Below are 19,869 nucleotides of genomic sequence, written 5' to 3'. Positions count from 1 at the left end.
TGCTGTTTTATAGGTAACAGTTGTATGATAATTCGCATGGTACATTACAGTGACTGACTTCGAAGCAAGGTACTGCATGAATTTTTCAGTGAACCACTTCACGAAACTGGCTGTGTGTGTTTTTGAATGGTAGTCACAGCCGTTTTTCTTACACATAAATACTAGTTCACTCTCAGTAATAAAACCAGAAGAGCCGGACTGCAGAATAATTATCGGAGAACCTATTCCTATGGGAACTTTGAAACCGCCAGTACCATCACTCATTTTCCAGCAGGTGTTCCTGGAAAGATTCTGATTCACTCACGTTTCATCAAGAAAATACTCTGTTTAACTGCTGCCTCCTCCTGTATTGCACATCTTTATAAGGGATGTAGTTAGTGCTGCACCTACGTCACTTCTTTCAACTAAAATCTCTCTTTTTAACATATTTTAAACCAATGTCTTTCAAAATTCTTTACATTGACGAAGTTTTTGTGATGTCGGGTATTCACCATCCACACAAAGTGCTTTAAAATCATAATTGTCAAAAGCACCCATATGTGTCAAAGGTTTCTTGCAATTTCGATGCTTTCCAGGTGACACGAAACCAATTTTCCATAATGTTCCTACAGCTCTGATGCTTCCGTTTACAATCTTATTTACAGTTCTCTTGCAGTTACCGTATGCTTCTGCAGTCCATTCTTGTGTCTTCTGATGTCAACAGTATGAATTCCGCTTTCAAATTCACAACTGAAAGAGGTATAAATGTGGTAAATAATCCCCCTTGACTGCTTGTGAAGACAAGCATTCATTCACAGCTATAACGCTACAGGAAAAAAATCATAGACAGTTGAATGAATAATTTGGTTGTTGTGAAGTACAACAGTGCAGCATGTAGGAGACGGAGTCTCACAGTCTAGATGTAACTTGCAGCTAGCCATTTGGAAAGGGAATGAATCTTATTGGCTAACAATGTTTAATGTAGGGGGATGCACAGAACAGCAGAAAACTGGGCCGTCTTCCTACATGATGTGGACTTTAGACTGCACCCAACAAAGTATTTAAATATTATGCTGATTTATAGTCAGCATCTTGAGCCATCCTTCTCACTAGACACAAGTCTCAAAGTGTTTTCTCTGATGGACCCAATTATGCAGTTATAGTGAGGATTTACTAAAGAAGTGATAAGCAGGTAACATCTACCCATAAACTGACATCACTCCTGTGTTATAGGAGATTTTTTAGAGGGGAGGGGATTGGTGGTGGTGGTGGTGGTGGTGGTGGTGGTGGTGGTAGTGGGGCGGGAGGGGGGGGGGGAGGCAGTGATACTATTGTATCAACTGCATCCTACTTTCATGTATGAAAACTGATCTCCGTACTAGAAAGAAGAGTCACACTAACAAACTGAAACTCATGAACAAAATGAACCTCAGCAGGGTGGGATGTTAGATGAGTTTGGTACAGACTCCATTCTCTCATCCCTTCTGTAACCCCCTCCCCCCGTTGTGCGTACTGTTATGTCATTCCGTCTCCCAAAGCCTGAAAACCCTGCAGTGTAAGACAGAATGTAAATCAGCTTCGGAATGCCTATCTCCAGAGGCGGTTTCCGCATCGCCTGTTTGGCCAGCCTGTCGGCAAGTTCATAACCAGGGATTCCGAAGTGTCCTGGGGTCCACACAAACACCACGGAATGGCAGGACTGTTCCAGGGAATAGATGGACTCCTGAATGGTTGCTATCAGAGGGTGGCGAGGGTAGCACTGGTCGATAGCTTGTAGGCTGTTCAAAGAGACAGTACACAGGAGAAATGACTCGCCAGGGCATGAGCGGATGTACTCAAGAGCACGAGATATGGCCGTCAGCTCTGCAGTGTAAACACTGCACCCAACTGGCAAGGAGTGCTGCTCAATATGTTTTCCATGAACGTATGCGAAGCCTACATGACCATCAGCCATTGAGCCGTCGGTGTAAACTGCTTCAGAGACCCAGAACACGTCAAGAATCGAGAGGAAGTGACAGCGGAGAGCGAGGGTTAACGGAGTCCTTAGAGCCATGCAAAAGGTCCAGACGAAGCGGCGGCCGAGGCGTACACCATGGAGGTGTACGTGAATGGACCACAAGTAGAGGTGGTAAAAGGAAGGACTCCAGTTTGGAGAGAAGGAACCGCATGTGAACCGTAATCGTTACCCTGATCTGGGCCGCCGATGCGGGAGATGGACTGCCGCGGACAGGAAAAGGAGATGATAATTCGGATGCTCAGGGGCACTATGAATGTGTGCTGCGTAACTGGCGAGCAGTTGCACATGTCTGATCTGCAGTGGAGGGACACCAGCCTCCACCAGTACACTAGTCACAGGACTTGTCTTAAAAGATCCTGTCACTAATCGAACCCCACGGTGGTGCACAAGGTCAAGTAAATGCAATGCTGAAGGTGCTGCCAAACCATAAACCACACTCCCATAGTCCATTTAGAAAGGGCTCTGTAGAGCTGCAGCAGCATAGAGCGATCTGCACCCCAATTCGTGTTGCTCAGGCAACAGAGGGCATTGAGGTGCTGCCAACATTTCTGCTTAAGCTGATGAAGGTGAGGGAGCCAAGTCAATCGAGTGTCGAAAACCAGTCCTAGGAATTGATATGTCTCAACTACAGTGAGTGAATTGTCATTAAGGTAAAGTGCTGGTTCTGGATAAACGGCACTGTGCCGACAGAAGTACATGACACACGACTCTGCAGCTGAAAAGTGGAAGCTGTGGGCTAGAGCCCATGACTGGGCCTTGTGGATGGCTCCCTGGAGGCGCCACTCAGCAACAACAGTACTGGAACAGCAGTATGAAATGTATAAGTCATCTGCATACAGAGAAGGTGAGACAGAGGGTCCAACAGCTGCTGCTACACCATTAATGGCCACTAAAAATAGAGAGAGACTCAATACAGAGCCCTGCGGGACTCCATTCTCCTGGATATGAATGGAACTATGAGAGTCGCCATCTTTGACATGGAGAGTACGGAACGACAGGAAGTTTTGGATAAAAATCGGGAATTGTCCCCGGAGACCAATTAGGTGTTGCCGTCTGGAAAAGGCTGTTCGGATGGCAGACTCGATGGACACAAGATTATCAGTGGTAGAGCGACCCTGGCAGAAGCCACCCTTGTCATGGAGCCAGCAAGCCACGTGACTCCAGGACCCAACCCAACCGCCGATATACCATTTGTTCCAGCAGCTTACAAAGAACGTTGGTGAGGCTGCTGGGCCAATAGCTATCCACATCAAGCGGGTTTTTACTGGGTTTAAGCACCGGTTAAAGTTCCCCAGTCCGCCTGATGCTGGGGCAGTGACAGGAAGTGGTCACTACCACTCAGGTCGTCATGTGTTCTCCAGTGGATAGATGGGAGAAGTCCTGGGCTGCAAATTGAAATCAATGGCCGAGTAACTACCATGAGCCACACTGAAATGTGTGGCAGCCCCAATATTTAAGAGGCAGAGATTGAATTGCGACGGTAGAGTTTCGACATCTCTGCCTTGGCCAGTAAGCATGGTACCACCCCACAAGGGGTTATGGGCATTAAAATCTCCCAGAAGTAGGAAAGGGGTACTGCACCATCTGGACGAAGACATACATTGACGACAGTTATTTCCTGTGCTGTCCTTATTCTGACAGCCACAACTTCAAGAGGGGATTGAAGGGGCACATGTACACTACAGACCGAGTTTAGGACATAAACGAAAACTCCACCTGACACTCGATTATAGTTGCTATGGTTCCTGTAATATACCTTATAGCCGCAGAGGGCAGCGGTCCGCATTGCCGGGAACCAGGTTTCCTGGAGGGCAACGCAGATAGCAGGTGTAAAGCTTAACAGTTACCATAGCTCAGCCAGGCAGTGGAATAAACCACCGCAATTCCACTGGAGGATGGCATCGTGAGACTGGGAAGGCATGGAACATTCAATGAGGCAGTTTACACCTTAGAGTCACCTGCTGCCACCGATTTATTGCCTGAGCAGTCTATATCCATTGTGTCTGAGGGTCTGGCGAGATCTAGGTCCTCAGGGGACACCAAAGTCTCCACCCCATCCTCAGCCGCAGAGCTTGTAGGTAGTGGTGGTGTGGGTGCCACCGCAATTTCCTTGGTCTTAGGGGTTTTCTTTTTGGATTTCTCTCGTTGCCCCTTGGGTTTCCCTGGCTGTGAGGACTTCACTGGCTCAGTCTCCGGGACTGAGGATGAGCTCTTCAGCCACTGGCGGGTGTCGTCTTTCCCACTAGAAGAAACCTGAGAAGGGAGTGACCCAAGGGACTCCTTCCTAGCAAGAGAAGCCAAAGAAGACTTACACTTCTCCGGTTTAGAAGTGGGGATGGACATCCCCGATGGTTGGGGGAGAGGGGGGGGGGGGGTTGCTCCTGAAGTAGGTGTTGCAGGAGCAACAGCGAGGGAAATGCCCCCCACCATCAAGGGGGCATGCGTAGTCTTCCGGCTCTGAGAAGTGACCTGGGTTGGCAGAGCTGATGGTGCCAAAACTGTTGTATCGGCGGTGTAAGATGATGTCATAAGCAAGGATGCAGGCGTTCAAATTTTCTCTTAGGCTCAGTGTAGGTCAGTCTGTCCAGGGTCTTGTGCTCCATGATTTTCCTTTCTTTCTGGAGAATCCTGCATTCAGGCGAGCAAGGCGAATGGTGCTCTCTGCAGTTGACACAGATGGGAGGTGGGGCACATGGAGTATTGGGATGTGATGGGCGTCCGCAATCTTGGCATGCGATGCTGGAAGTACAGTGGGAAGGCATATGGCCGAACTTCCAGCACTTAAAGCACCGCATCGGGGGAGGGATATAGGGCTTTACATCACACCGGTAGACCATCACCTTGACCATCTCGGGCACTGTATCACCCTCAAAGGCCAAGAGGAAGGCATCGGAGGCAACCTGATTATCCTTCGGATCCTGGTGGGCACGCCAGATGAAATTTACATCTTGCCGCTCTAAATTGGCGTGCAGCTCAATGTCGGACTGCAAAAGGAAGTCTCTGTGAAATATGATACCCTGGACCATATTTAAGCTCTTATGGGACGTGATGGTTACAGAAACATCCCCCTGCTTGCCACAAGCAAGTAACTCCCGTGACTGGGCAGAGGATGCTGTCTTGATCAAGACTGACCCACATCTCATTTTGGACAAGCCCTTCACCTCCCCGAACTTGTCCTCTAAATGCTCAACAAAAAATTGAGGCTTCATCGTCATGAACGATTCCCCATCATCTCTCAAAGATACAAGGTACCGGGGCGAATAACATCCGCTACTATCCTTAGCCTGACGTTCCTCCCATGGTGTGGCCAGGGAGGGGAACGATTTGGGGTCGTACTTCTGTGCGTTGAATTGAGCTTGTGATCACTTAGAGACTGCTGGTGTTTTACCACCAGCAGGAGATGATGGACTATGCTTCATTGCGTGTCATCTGCCCTGATGCCACCCACTACGACCAGAGGCCCTCTCCACAGGTGCCACCCAGCCTCAGCAAAGGCCACCTGGCAGGATGGCCATTGCCGAGAGTCCCGATGCCCCAGGGGGATGGGCATCTACCTCTTGGCATACATGAGGAGTTAACGGCGCAGGTATCAGCAGAGTGATCCCTGTGTGCTCAAGGGGCTACAACCAACAGGGTACATGATGGCCCCACCACAACAGACTGGCTACCGTGCTGGATATAGGGTGCAAAGAAGTCCATGGTCATCGTCGACGCAGAAATCGACACTGCATAGTGCATGGTGGAAAATGCACCTAAGAAGGTGTCCTTGCCCAAGAGATGGAGAATGGGCAGGACTGCAATGCGACGATGAGAAAGTGGGCTAAAGATCTCAATGCATGATGGACATAATGCACCTTGTAAGGCACTCCTACCCAACTGGCTTGCTTTTCAGGAAAATTTTGAAGAATGGAGGTCAAATCCTACAGGGGACCATGACACAAAGGCCGAAATGTGTGAAACTCCTTTTAGGCACCTCGTACGACCGGCAGGAATACCTTGGGCCTATTCCAACCCCCGGACCTGCAGGGGGATACTGAAGTCTTATGGTGATTTCAAACACCCTGGAACGATTGGAATGACATATGCTTACGAAATAAATGTACCAACAAAATGCCAGAACTTAATAATACCAGGCACAGCTGAACAAGATCATAACTAGAGATGCAAGGTCCTTTTCTTGACAGGCTGACTTATCTTGTAATGGAACATTAATTTGAAATCATTTTAAGAATAAACAAACTATGGTTGACAATCTAGAAACACAAGTTGCTTATTATTAATGGTAAGTCTACACAGTAATTAATGTAAGCAGGGGTTAGTTAATTACAACTGCCCATCAAGAGATTTGCATCCCTGAGCAATTCCCATCATGAGAGAAATAAAAGAATACAATATTTTGAATGAAAACATATTTTAGACTGTATCAGAAATGCAGAAACATGAAGCGTTTCAAATTCAAGATTCACTAAGACTCCAGAAACAACAGAGATATCTCACCAGTGTTCTGGCGTATGCCAGAATCATCTGCAAGTTTACGTGGTGATTCACGAAGTTGAGAAGTTTTTGTAGTTGCCAAACTTTCACTCATGGAACGTCTGGTCGTTTTGCAATTGGTTTTGTTACAGTAACAACACTTTGTGAGGATCCTAGTGATTCCACATCATCAACAGCTGATATAATTTTCAGGCTCTTAATATCAATAGCTCTGCAACACAGTTTTTAAATATAATATTAGTTCCACTATTATATACAGTAACTTCACTTAGCTGTTAGAAAAACATTCTCAATTTTGTTAAGTAACACACTGTGAACAAAACATACAAGTTTAGTTTTTATAAATATCATGAAAGTTAAGTATACAGAAAACACACATATTATTTAGTATTGGACAACATACTATGTATGTGGCCACATCTGTGAAAGATTTAGCAAATTCCTTGCATGTTCAGAGGACATATTTTGACATCATCTGCAAAATTATATTTATAAATCAGTTCCATTAATAGACAGTGCTGAAAAATCCAATATCAATTTAGTACACACATATAAGAAAAGATAATAAATGTCCTTGAGAACCTTAAAACCTTCTCCCCCATTTACTCAAGCCCTTTTGATTAAGTGCACCATCACCCTGCATGGTGACCTCTTCCTCATTGATAATTTCATAAGAATGTGTGTCACCTCTATTTCACCTATGTGGTGGTGCCCCATCAATAGCAGCTCTTTTGGAAGCTCTTTGCCCTGACCTGAACAACCTCACCCCATTTAACCCTCTTGTCAGAGCATCTACACAAGCCTGTTCATGATGCATACATATCCCGAAGCTCTGCCATGACCTTTCCTTTGGAACAAAGGCTCGGCCTCATACTTTTTGATGGATTTTTTGGTTCAACAGTCCTCTGTATTTACTGCTGGAAGATTGACAACAACATTGGTTACGCCTTTGAACAATGTGGTGGTCACCAACAACACTTCATACTGTAAGACTGCAGCACTTTTATGACAGGATTAGTGACCAGTATCCAAGTACTTATTATGCTTACACTTAAATTCGCAGGAATTTCCCGATCTGTGGCGATTCTAAGCAGTCTACTGGTCATAAACCAATGCTTTCTTCAGACCCATTTGGCCATATACAATCTTCTTTCTGGCCTCCATGGTACTGGTAGCATGATTGTCTTTCTAGACCTCAAAACATATAGATAATCCTGGGAATAAGCTTGCTGTTGGTTGGTTAGTGAATGAGGTTACCATGAGGGAAACTGGAGATGGGGATACCAGGAGCTGATTTACAGTTAACAGTTAGTCTTCAGCTTTTGGAGGCCTGGAACAGGGACAGACAAGCCATGGCAGCTATGAAGAAGTTAAGAGGAATAAAAGCATCAACAGCTACTTGGCAGTCTTCCCTTTGCCCTTCCCAAAGAGAATCTACTATCCTTTGCTGGCTCCATATTGGTGCCACCTGGCTAACTCATGCTCACGTCTTCAGATGAGAGGACCCAATTTGTTGTTATTGTTACACCCTGCTGTCAGTGGTCCATATACTTTTTAGTGACCACTTTTGTTGCTGTACAATGTATACTAAATCGTGAGGACTCAACGTGTCATCTGTTTGGTGACAACATTCATGTCATGAGTCTAGTTTCACATTTTATTCAAGTGTTTGGTTAATTTATCATCATCCAAAGTTGTCTTAGGCAGCAACTGGGGGTGCTAGTAGTCAGCTGCAGAAGCTGGCCTGTCGTGAGTCAAGATCCAAGGGGCTTTCAGCTATTTTTGATCGGCAAACCTCTCTAACCTCCCTACATTTTATTGCTTCTTTATCTATATTTTTACCTGGTTCTGCATTTCAGATGAAACTGCAAATGATTGAATTGATTGTCCACACTTTTCTCTTGCTAAAGTCCTTCTGCCTTTCATTATTTAGCGAGGAATGAACAGATTATCTTTAATTTTGCTTTGTTTTCAACCATTCTAATCAATAAACCAGTTCACACAGAATTATCTCCAATGGATGCAGTTAAATTGGTAAACCATGTGTGATTTAGCAGGATGCCCTGTCTTTGACACGATTGCAAATGCTAGCGATAGCTAGAACAAGAAGTGGTAGCCATATGTGTGGGACAGGTTTTGCACCTTTACCCCATCACAGGAGTTGGGAATGAGAGAGATGTAGAAATTAGGGAAAATGTTGCATAGATAAAGTGAGAGGTAGAATACCATTTAGAAGGTGTGTGAAGGATATTGAGGGGGGTTTTCCTCATTTCAAGCCATGCAGAGTAATAGTCAAAGCCATTGCAGAGAACATGATCCGGTTTTTCCAGTACTGGATTGTAGTGAGTGATGGGGGAATTTGTGGCAGGACAGCAGATGGGTATGAAGCTTGTTGGGTGTGATTCCTTTTGGGCAAAAGCCATCCTTATAGTGGATTCCAGGTGAGTCAAATGGTCAGTTGTGGACAACTACTACCAAAATCCACAGTGGGAGTTGGACAAAAGGGTTAGTATGAATGTTTCCATATAAGAGGCTACCGGAAAAACTAGTTGCTGGCTGGTGGGCATAGATACAACACAACTTGGCCCTTACCTATGAAGAAGAGGTAAGAGCACCTTATGGTGTTTTATGAGACAGTCTGCCTTAGCATACAGACTTTTAAAGGTAATAAGCTTTCCTATGACATGATTTTCTAAGACACTCATGGGACTAGTTCTAATTAGGAGTTTGCAGGTGAAAAGGGATATTAATTCTGCAACTTTTAGTACTGTAGTAGTTGTATCTTCGGGTGCACATGCAATAAAAATAGGATGATATGTGTGATGACTTGTTTCATTAGCAATCACTCAGTAGCAGGTTAACCACCTTTCAATACATTAGTTCCCTATTTGAAGAGGGATGGTACATTACAGACAGTAAAATCTGTAGTTTTACATATGCAACAGTCAAAGCCTCTTAACACCGTATTGAGTACTATTGGTTAACTAAAAATGTCCAAAAATGTCAATGTATAGACACCACCATTATTACCTTTGCTCAATGTCACAGGCAAAGACTACTGCTCCGAGAACAGATAAGGAAAAACATTCCAAGATCTTTATACCATGCTAAATGAAATTTTTGTCACAATGTACTCCCGTGCATACCATTCGCTGTGTTCAAACATGTAGCACAAAATCACTACATATACTTCTTCACACTTCTCCACATATAAGATATTATTTGCAACATTTTGAGGAACATTAGACATTAATGCCTGCGATAGTGACCTTGGGCACCAGAATGATCACAAAAACTGAGATACACTGCCAATAACAGATTGTTGTGTTGTCAATTACCTATGTACCCAAACTGCAATAGAACTGACTGACTGATTCAAGGGCACGGGAGGGGGGGGGGGGGGGGGGGTGTTATGGGACTGAACAGTGAGGCCATCAGTCCCACAATTCTAAAGTTATGTGCATAGAGACGTCTGTCTCTCCAGACAGAGGGGTTAAACTATAAAGCAAGGCAGCTAAAAACACACGCAGTAGAAGGCATAAAAGATTAAGTCACATCTAAAAACTGGAAAAACAGATGGATAAAATAGTGGTCTTTGCAGGGGGGAGTGGTCATGGGTCCCAGACCCAGAAAACACTAAAAGAAATCCCAACCACAACTGCCCTCCCCTGCTCCAGGAGAAAAAAAAAGAAAAGGAGAGAAGAAGAGGAAGAAAAAACTGAAAATGAAAACCACTTTCATGAAGGAAACTGAGGACCAGTTCAACCATTCATGAATCATATGCTAGTATTAAAGACAAGGAATTTGGAAGGCTATACTTAGTATGAAGGACCAAAAGAGGGAACATTCCACTACCATATGGGATACTGTCAGTCTGGCTCCACAACCACATTTTGGGGGTAGCTTGCTACACAAGAGAAAACAATGGAAGAGCCTAGTGTGAACGATATGTAGACAGCATAACACAATGGACTCCTCCTGAAACAAGTGCACGGAAGAGTGCCAAACTGCAGTAGTCTCCTCGATTTTGCGGCGTTTATTACTGAAAGCAGCAGCACATGACATGTCATTCCACTTTTGGTCTAAAGGAGATTTGATGTGAATGTGCATATCTGCTCCTGGAATCATGAAAGGTAATGAGGGTTAAGTATCTGCCTCTCTACCAAAATAGTACACCAGTTCATCCGCTGGGAGGCCCACATGACTGGGGACCCAAAGACAGACAACTGAGCATGCGGCATGGCCAAGGGCAAAGAAAGAAGGTCACAGATAACGGAGACTACAGGGTGATGAGAGTAGCATCAGTCTATAGCCTGCAGGCAGCTCATTGGGTTGGTACACACTGAAACACCATGGAGGGAGGCCTGCATACTAAAATGGAGGACCCTGTTAATGGCTAGCAACTCTGCTATTAACTCATTACTTGATCCCGGCAATAAATGGTGTCCCATGCCAGGAGAGACAAAAGCATATCCCGTCTTATCTATCATTTTAGAACCATCATGCAGAAGATAGAAGCAGTCTTGAACTCATCAAGTATGGAATGTAAATGACGCTGGAATACCATGGGGGCGACAGAGACCTCAGGACTCTGGAATAAGTCGACCCTTATCTGTGGTCAAGGCACCATCCAACGGGGGCACGGGAAGAAACACAAAGGGCAGTTTCCAGGGAGTGGAGATGAAGATGAAGATGGAGATCCCGATGGAGGGAAGTGAGATGCATTCCAACCCAGCAACCCCATCCAAGAAACCAGGAGATGGCTCAGTTGTATTTGCAGAGGGGAATGCCCGCTTTTGCGAGGAGGCTGTTGACAGGAGTAGTGCAAAAGGCACCGACAGCCAGCCACACCCCATGGTTATGAACGGGGTCAAGTAGTTTCAGAGTGGAAGGAGCTGCTGAACCATAAACCTGTAACGCCGGAAATGCATATCCTCCTATTTCCATCTATTGTACTATAAATTTGTTTTCCTTATTTTTGTTACCTGAATATATGACATTTCTGTGTCTCATTGTAATTGTTTTACTATATATATATATATATATATATATATATATATATAATTTTTACGCTGGGTCTTGCCTAGGGAAAACTGCTATCGAACGAATACGTCGATAGGTCGTGTGGAGAACCAGAGAGTTTAGGATCTTTGGTAGTGTTAACTCTGTCGCGTGGAGCGCGGGCAGAGAGAGTCTGGCTGGAGTAGCGAGTGGAGCAGGTGTGTTGTGTGAAGCTCCCGCGAGTTGCCACGCTTTTGGGGTTTGGCAGCATGTAATTGCGCTCGACTTGCGATGATAGTTTCTGACATGGTGTCGCGGACGGGAAGCATTAGCTGGCACACATCAAGAGCCCGTTTCGTCTGGTGACCGTGTCGAGAAGAAGGCGCACCAACATCCAGCTTCTGCAACAGCGACGGCCGACAATGAGTGACAGTCGCCACCTCCTCGATCGACGGCTTCAAACCTTCAATCAACCAACAAGGAAGACAGGAAGCACGTAAAGTTTTAGAACTGTATGGCAGACCTCAGCTTTTCAAACTTTTAAAATTGTTGCATCACAATATTACAGCAAATTAGCATGAACCTTTGTTGCTCATTGTCCCAATTGCATTGCCAAGCAGGGTCCCTTCCTTTTCCGAAATGAACCCGAGTGTCGTAGAAATTCAAACGCCAGCATTAACGTAATATAATTCAATTTCGCTACTTTAATTTCAAAGTTCAGTTAAAGTATTCATAGCTGGCTACAATATTCAGATTACACAAGCACAAATTAAGAGTGCGAGTTTTGTTACCGTATTTTAGCTTACCTGTGACTGCAGCTCAGCTTGGTACGTACTAAATTTTACTATTGTTAATTGTTCAGAATCATTTAATTAAAGTTCAAAGTTAAATCTCTTATTTCTAAATTGCGTAGATTCAAGTAGCTTTTGAAATGATTGTTGAGGTAGTCAAAGACTAACCGTATTTTACTGAATTTCGATGTGCTTCAGAAAGAAAGCTCACTATTAACTTCAGTCACTAAATTAACTTTCGATTTTCCAGTTTTATTAATTCTTTTGCTAAATTAAGTCAGAGTGTAGCGAAATTTATTACTTCTGACAAACTTTCAGTTTTCACACTACACTTATCAACCTTCAGTTGCCACGCTTCTAGTGCTAATTATATGTGTAATAATTTTTCTTTTTCAGTTACTATAGTAATTGTCCTTAGGACTGGCGACCGTAATTTCCCCCAAATCTCAAATATCTAATTACCGCTAGTTGATTGTTAACGTAACGGCCGTACATTTACTTTCTTTATTAACTTTACCTCTATTTCAAAATTAATTTCCACCAGTTTCATTAGCATTTTTCGTTTCATTTAGATGTAACCCTTTCCTCCCTCTTTACTGACAAATTAACCTCGGTGACGATTGCTTTTCCCAAATTTCCATTAGGTACACGCGGTTTATTTTCACTGTCATTAAGGTCGATAAGTGAGGGGGAGGTTACAAACCCAACAACCGTAATCTAATCTGGACAAAACCAGAGCATGGTAGAGAAGGAAGAAGAGTAGCACAGTCTGCATCCCAAGATGTTTGAGCCAGGAGGCAGAGAGCATTAAGCTTCTGCCTGCATGTAGTCTTCAGGTGGTGAATATGAGGCAGCCAAGTCAGCTTTTTATCAAAAAGAAGGCCCAAGAAATGGAATTGTGCAACAGAATCTAGATGCCGGTCAGCTAAAAAAAGTTCTGGATTGGGGAGTACTGTGGGTCAACAGCAAAAATGTATAACCCACACTTTGGATGGAGAAAACTGGAAGTCAGAGGCCCATCAAATGGCACCTTAGAGCTGGTGTTCAGCACATGTTACCAAGTGGGAGCTGCACCAGATTGGTAACCAGAGGCCCACGAAAAGGTTCAAGCCCATTGATGGCAATGGGAAAGGATGTGACACTTAACACAGAACCCTGTGGGATATCGTGAGGTGCCAATTCGAACCTGGAAGAGCCGGTGGGATAAAAACTCTTAGATAAAAAATAAAGTGTTTCCAAAAGCCCCAGTCACAGAGGGTAACTAAAATGTGATGGTGCCAAGCTGTGTCGAATGCCTTACGTAGGCAAAAGAAGACAGCGACAAAGTGTCGTCGGTTAGTAAATGTCTGTTCGATAGCTGTTTCCAATCTGAGTAAATGGTCAGTTGTAGATCGTCCTTCCTGGAAGCCACACTGATACAGAGACACAAGGCCCCAAGATCAAGTACCCAAAGTAACCTGAAGCTAACCATCCTCCCGAGCAGTTTACAAAGTACATTGGTAGATAGTTGTTGACAGACGTTGGGTTCTTCCTGGGCTTAAGACAGGGATAACTATGCTGCCTTGCCATAGTGAGGGAAGGGCACTTGTGGGCCAAATACGAGTACATATTGCCTCTGGATAACGTCCACATGTTGGATCATCTGTTTGTGGATGGAATCCGGGCCTGAGCTCGTGACACATGAAGAGGTTAGAGCCTGCATAAATTCCCATCCAGTGTTGTTGTTGTGGTCTTCAGTCCTGAGACTGGTTTGATGCAGCTCTCCATGCTACTCTATCCTGTGCAAGCTTCATCATCTCCCAGTACCTACTGCAGCCTACATCCTTCAGAATCTGCTTAGTGTATTCCCTCTACGATTTTTACCCTCCACGCTGCCCTCCAGTACTAAATTGGTGATCCCTTGATGCCTCAGAACATGTCCTACCAACTGATCCCTTCTTCTAGTCAAGTTGTGCCACAAACTCCTCTTCTCCCCAATTCTATTCAATACCTCATCATTAGTTATGTGATCTACCCATCTAATCTTCAGCATTCTTCTGTAGCAGCACATTTCGGAAGCTTCTATTCTCTTCTTGTACAAACTATTTATCGTCCATGTTTCACTTGCATACATGGCTACACTCCATACAAATACTTTCAGAAACGACTTCCTTACGCTTAAATCTATACTTGATGTTAACAAATTTCTCTTCTTCAGAAACACTTTCCTTGCCATTGCCAGTCTACATTTGATATCCTCTCTACTTTGACCATCATCAGTTATTTTGCTCCCCAAATACCAAAACTCCTTTACTACTTTAAGTGTCTCATTTCCTAATCTAATTCCCTCAGCATCACCTGACTTGATTCGACTACATTCCATTATCCTCATTTTGCTTTTGTTGATGTTCATCTTATATCCTCCTTTCAAGACACTGTCCATTCCATTCGACTGCTCTTCCAAGTCCTTTGCTGTCTCTGAGAGAATTACAATGTCATCGGCGAACGTCAAAGTTTTTATTTCTTCTCCATGGATTTTAATACCTACTCCGAACTTTTCTTACTTACACATTCAGTGTAGGGTTCATTATAGGCTTCAGCTTGGCGAGGCTTGAAACAGAAGGGTGTTTCTTCAACTTGTTTCTGCTGGAGAAAGGTAGCAATATAGGAAGAAGACTGTAAGACCCTGGACGGTTGGTTGTCACTGGTGGCCCAGAAGGCTACGGAGCTTGGAACAAACCTGCAATGAGGCATACATCCACAAGGAGAAAACTAGCATCTCAGCATTGCTTTTTACTCTGCTTAAGAAGGTAGCGAGCCTTAGCATGGAGACACTTACAAGCAAGAAGTGTTCACCTGTGAAGGATTTTGTTTAAATCATCGCAACGTCCGTCTGTGGTCCTGGATAGCCAGGGAGAGGGAGTGGTACCCAGAGGGGAGGTTGTGGGAACTGTAGGGGGTGGGGAGGCGGGAGGGGGTCAGGGCTGGAATAAGGAAGAGGGACGAGGGGGAAAGGATGTAACAGAGGCAAAAGCTGAAGAAATCTACAATTCCTGGAGTCGGTCCTATTTTTGGTGAGCCTCAGCGTAAGATACACAATCCAGGGACTTGTACTCTTGGATCTACTTTTCTCTCTTTTAAGCTGGGCAGTCTGGCAAGTGTGGAGAGTGGCAGTCACAACAATTTACACACACAGGTGGCAGAACACGGGGCTTGCTCCATGGACTGGGTGTCCACAGTCATCACACAGAGGGTCCGAATACAGTAGGAAGACATATGCCCAAAACGGAAGCAACAGAAGCATCTCATGGCTTGTGGGACGTACGGTTCATGTAAAATTGGTAACATATGACCTTCACCTTCTCAGGGAGGGTATTTCCCTCAACAGCCAGAATAAAGGTGCTGTATCAGTGTGGTTGACTTTATGACCTTCTACACACGAGGAACAAAGTGAACATTGCATCGCTCCTGATTAGCCCTGAGTTCCTAATCAGTTTGCAGGATGAGACCCCAATGAAAAATCACTCCCTGGACCATATTCAGTGACTAGTGAGGGGTTATAGACACCAGGATATTGCCAAGTTCATGAGATGCACGAAGAGCTGCAGATTGGATGACAGAAGAAGCTTTGATCAGCAAGGAGCCTGACTGCACCTTACTGCAAGAATGGCCAGGTTTTTGAACCCTGATACGCTTCATGCACCAAGCATCCACCCTGATACTACCACTCCAATCAGGGGCTCTCCCCATGGGTGCCAGCCAGCCACAGCAAGGGCTGCCTGGCATGGTGGTCATTCCTAGGAGTTCCAATGCTCCAGGATGACAAGCAACCACTACTTGGCACACAGGGAGAGGCAACAACTTGACTATCAGTAGAGTTATCTCTGCATTGTCAGGGGGCTCAGCTAGATGGATACATAACAGCCCACCACATAGACTGGCTACATGTGCTGGTGAGCTAGTAGGCTTGAAGGGGACTATGGCGCAGAAGGAAGAGTTCCCCTCTTGGGGGATGCAATGTTCACTTTGTTCCTCGTGTGTAGAAGGTCATAAAGTCAACCACACTGATACAGCACCTTTATTCTGGCTGTTGAGGGAAATACCCTCCCTGAGAAGGTGAAGGTGGGGGGAGAGGAATCCATGCCGTAGATACTGGGGAGGTAGTTGTTCTCCAAATGGCTCACACAAAAGACACAAAATTTAGAAGTGGAAGTTGAACCCCAAGGGAAGCCTAAAATGCCAAAAGGTATGGAAGAACAAGCAAGAGGAAGAAAATTGCAAAGAACACAGGGAACCAGGTGTGTAGCTAGGTCAACACAACTCGGAACAAAGAGAGGGGAAGAAGGGGACAGTGGAGAAGGAGCGAGGATAGGGTATGAGGGCCATGGTGAAGGAAATGCAGCCATGGAAGGAAGCTGCAATAGCTCAGGACCCCATGTATGAACTCACGAAAGAACTGTGAGCCCCCCCTGGGGAAAAGCTGCTATGGAAGTCCTCTGTAATGACTGACTGACTATACACTTTCATGATTGGCAGTTCTCATAGTAAATTTCTTAAAATCAGCAGACTGGGTTAGGGATTTCGTGATCCTTTCCATTCACATTAATACTGCCACAGATGAAGATAAAAAAAACCAAGTATCAGTATCGTGTAGTGAATAAATAATTGGACTATCACGTAAAGGGTCATGAGTTTGAGATCCACCCTCTCTGGAAACTTTAATTTGAATACTCAATTATAGTACATTCTAGTTGTTTTCCAGAATAAAATTCAATTTTCAGTGGCAAAAACTTTTTATTACACCTTACTGGTTTCAACAAATCAGTCTTTTAGTCTTCAGGTGCCTACAGAATTAGAACTATTATATATCTTTAGTATTCTTCTATACATTTATGTTGTTGTTGTTGTTGTCTTCAGTCCTGAGACTGGTTTGATGCAGCTTTCCATGCTAATCTATGCTGTGCAAGCTCCTTCATCTCCCAGTACCTACTGCAACCTACATCCTTCTGAATCTGCTTACTGTATTCATCTCTTGGTCTCCCTCTATGATTTTTACCCTCCACACTGCCCTCCAATGCTAAATTTGTGATCCCTTGATGCCTCAGAACATGTCCTACGAAACGATCCCCTATTCTAGTCAAGTTATGCCACAAACTTCTCTTCTCCCCAATCCTATTCAATACCTCCTCATTGGTTATGTGATCTACCCACCTAATCTTCAACATTCTTTTGTAGCACCACATTTCGAAAGCTTCTATTCTCTTCTTGTCCAAACTATTTATCGGCCATGTTTCACTTGCATACATGGCTACACTCCATACAAATACTTTCAGAAACGACTTCCTTACACTTAAATCTATACTCTATGTTAACAAATTTCTCTTCTTCAGAAACGCTTTCCTTGCCATTGCCAGTCTACATTTTATATCCTCTCTGCTTCGACCATCATCAGTTTTTTGCTCCCCAAATAGAAAAACTCCTTTACTACTTTAAGTGTCTCATTTCCTAATCTAATTCCGTCAGCATCACCCGACTTAATTTGACTACATTCCATTATCCTTGTTTTGCTTTTGTTGATGTTCATCTTATATCCTCCTTTCAAGACACTGTCCATTCCGTTCAACTGCTCTTCCAAGTCCTTTACTGTTCCTGACAGAATTACAATGTCATCGGCGAACCTCAAAGTTTTTATTTCTTCTCCCTGGATTTTAATACCTACTCCAAATTTTTCTTTTGTTTCCTTTACTGCTTGTTCAATATACAGATTGAATAACATTGGGGAGAGGCTACAACCCTGTCTCACTCCCTTCCCAACCACTGCTTCCCTTTCATGCCCCTCGACTCTTGTAACTGCCATCTGGTTTCTGTACAAATTGTATATAGCCTTTCGCTCCCTGTATTTTACCCCTGCCACCTTCAGAATTTGAAAGCGAGTATTCCAGTCAACATTGTCAAAAGCTTTCTCTAAGTCTACAAATGCTAGAAACGTATGTTTGCCTTTCCTTAATCTTTCTTCTAAGATAAGTCGTAGGGTCAGTATTGCCTCACATGTTCCAACATTTCTACAGAATCCAAACTGATCTTCCCCAAGGTTGGCTTCTACCAGTTTTTCCATTCGTCTGTAAATAATTCGCGTTAGTATTTTGCAGCTGTGACTTATTAAACTGATAGTTTGGTAATTTTCACATCTGTCAACACATGCTTTCTTTGGGATTGGAATTATTATATTCTTCTTGAAGTCTGAGGGTATTTCGCCTGTCTCATACATCTTGCTCACCAGATGGTCGAGTTTTGTCAGGACTGGCTCTCCCAAGGCCTTCAGTAGTTCTAATGGAATGTTGTCTACTCCCGGGGCCTTGTTTCGACTCAGGTCTTTCAGTGCTCTGTCAAACTCTTCACGCAGTATCGTATCTCCCATTTCATCTTCATCTACATCCTCTTCCATTTCCATAATATTGTCCTCAAGTACATCGCCCTTGTATAGGCCCTCTATGTACTCCCTCCACCTTTCTGCTTTCCCCTCTTTGCTTAGAACTGGATTTCCATCTGAGCTCTTGATATTCATACAAGTGGCTCTCTTTTCTCCAAATGTCTCCTTAATTTTCCTGTAGGCTGTATCTATCTTACCCCTAGTGAGATAAGCCTGTACATCGTTACATTTGTCCTCTAGCTATGCCTGCTTAGCCATTTTGCACTTCCTGTCGATCTCATTTTTGAGACGTTTGTATTCCTTCTTGCCTGCTTCATTTACTGCATTTTTATATTTTCTCCTTTCGTCAATTAAATTCAATATTTCTTCTGTTACCCAAGGATTTCTACTAGCCCTCGTCTTTTTACCTACTTGATCCTTTGCTGCCTTCACTACTTCATCCCTCAGAGCTACCCATTCGTCTTCTACCGTATTTCTTTCCCCCATTCCTGTCATTCCTAACATTTATGTTAAGTATAAGAAATAAATGACTGAACTTATTTAGTATTAGTTTAGCAGCTATTAACATCTTCTTCATAGAAGCATAACATCATGATATGTCCAGAAATGTATATATTGAATGACATTATTGTAAAAACAGATTGAACGGAATGGACAGTGTCTTGAAAGGAGCATATAAGATGAACATCAACAAAAGCAAAATGAGGATAATGGAATGTAGTCGAATTAAGTCAGGTGATGCTGAGGGAATTAGATTAGGAAATGAGACACTTAAAGTAGTAAAGGAGTTTTGCTATTTGGGGAGCAAAATAACTGATGATGGTCGAAATAGAGAAGATATCAAATGTAGACTGGCAATGGCAAGGAAAACGTTTCTGAAGAAGAGTAATTTGTTAACATCGATTATAGATTTAAGTGTCAGGAAGTCATTACAAAGTATTTGTATGGAGTGTAGCCATGTATGAAAGTGAAACATGGACGACAACAAGTTTGAACAAGAAGAGAATAGAAGCTTTCGAAATATGGTGCTACAGAAGAATGCTGAAGATTAGATGGGTAGAGCATATAACTAATGAGGAGGTATTGAATAGGATTGGGGAGAAGAGAAGTTTGTGGCACAACTTGACTAGAAGAAGGGAGCAGTTGGTAGGACATGTTCGGAGGCATCAAGGGATCAC

General features: G+C 43.9%; 1 protein-coding gene across 1 annotated transcript in view; it reads right to left on the bottom strand.

Moving 5' to 3' along the window:
* The window catches only part of LOC126191241 (enhancer of mRNA-decapping protein 3), an 82,757-nt gene that overhangs the window by 46,137 nt on the left and 16,751 nt on the right, over window positions 1-19,869 (bottom strand). Inside the window, 2 exon segments of the mRNA XM_049932050.1 lie at window positions 6,494-6,592; window positions 6,595-6,701. Coding sequence (XP_049788007.1) covers window positions 6,494-6,592; window positions 6,595-6,701 — 206 coding nt within the window.

The sequence above is a fragment of the Schistocerca cancellata genome, chromosome 6, assembly GCF_023864275.1.
Source record: "Schistocerca cancellata isolate TAMUIC-IGC-003103 chromosome 6, iqSchCanc2.1, whole genome shotgun sequence".
Classification (NCBI taxonomy): domain Eukaryota; kingdom Metazoa; phylum Arthropoda; class Insecta; order Orthoptera; family Acrididae; genus Schistocerca; species Schistocerca cancellata.
Note: the sequence above shows the minus strand (reverse complement) of the source record. Positions and strands in the feature narration are given on the sequence as shown.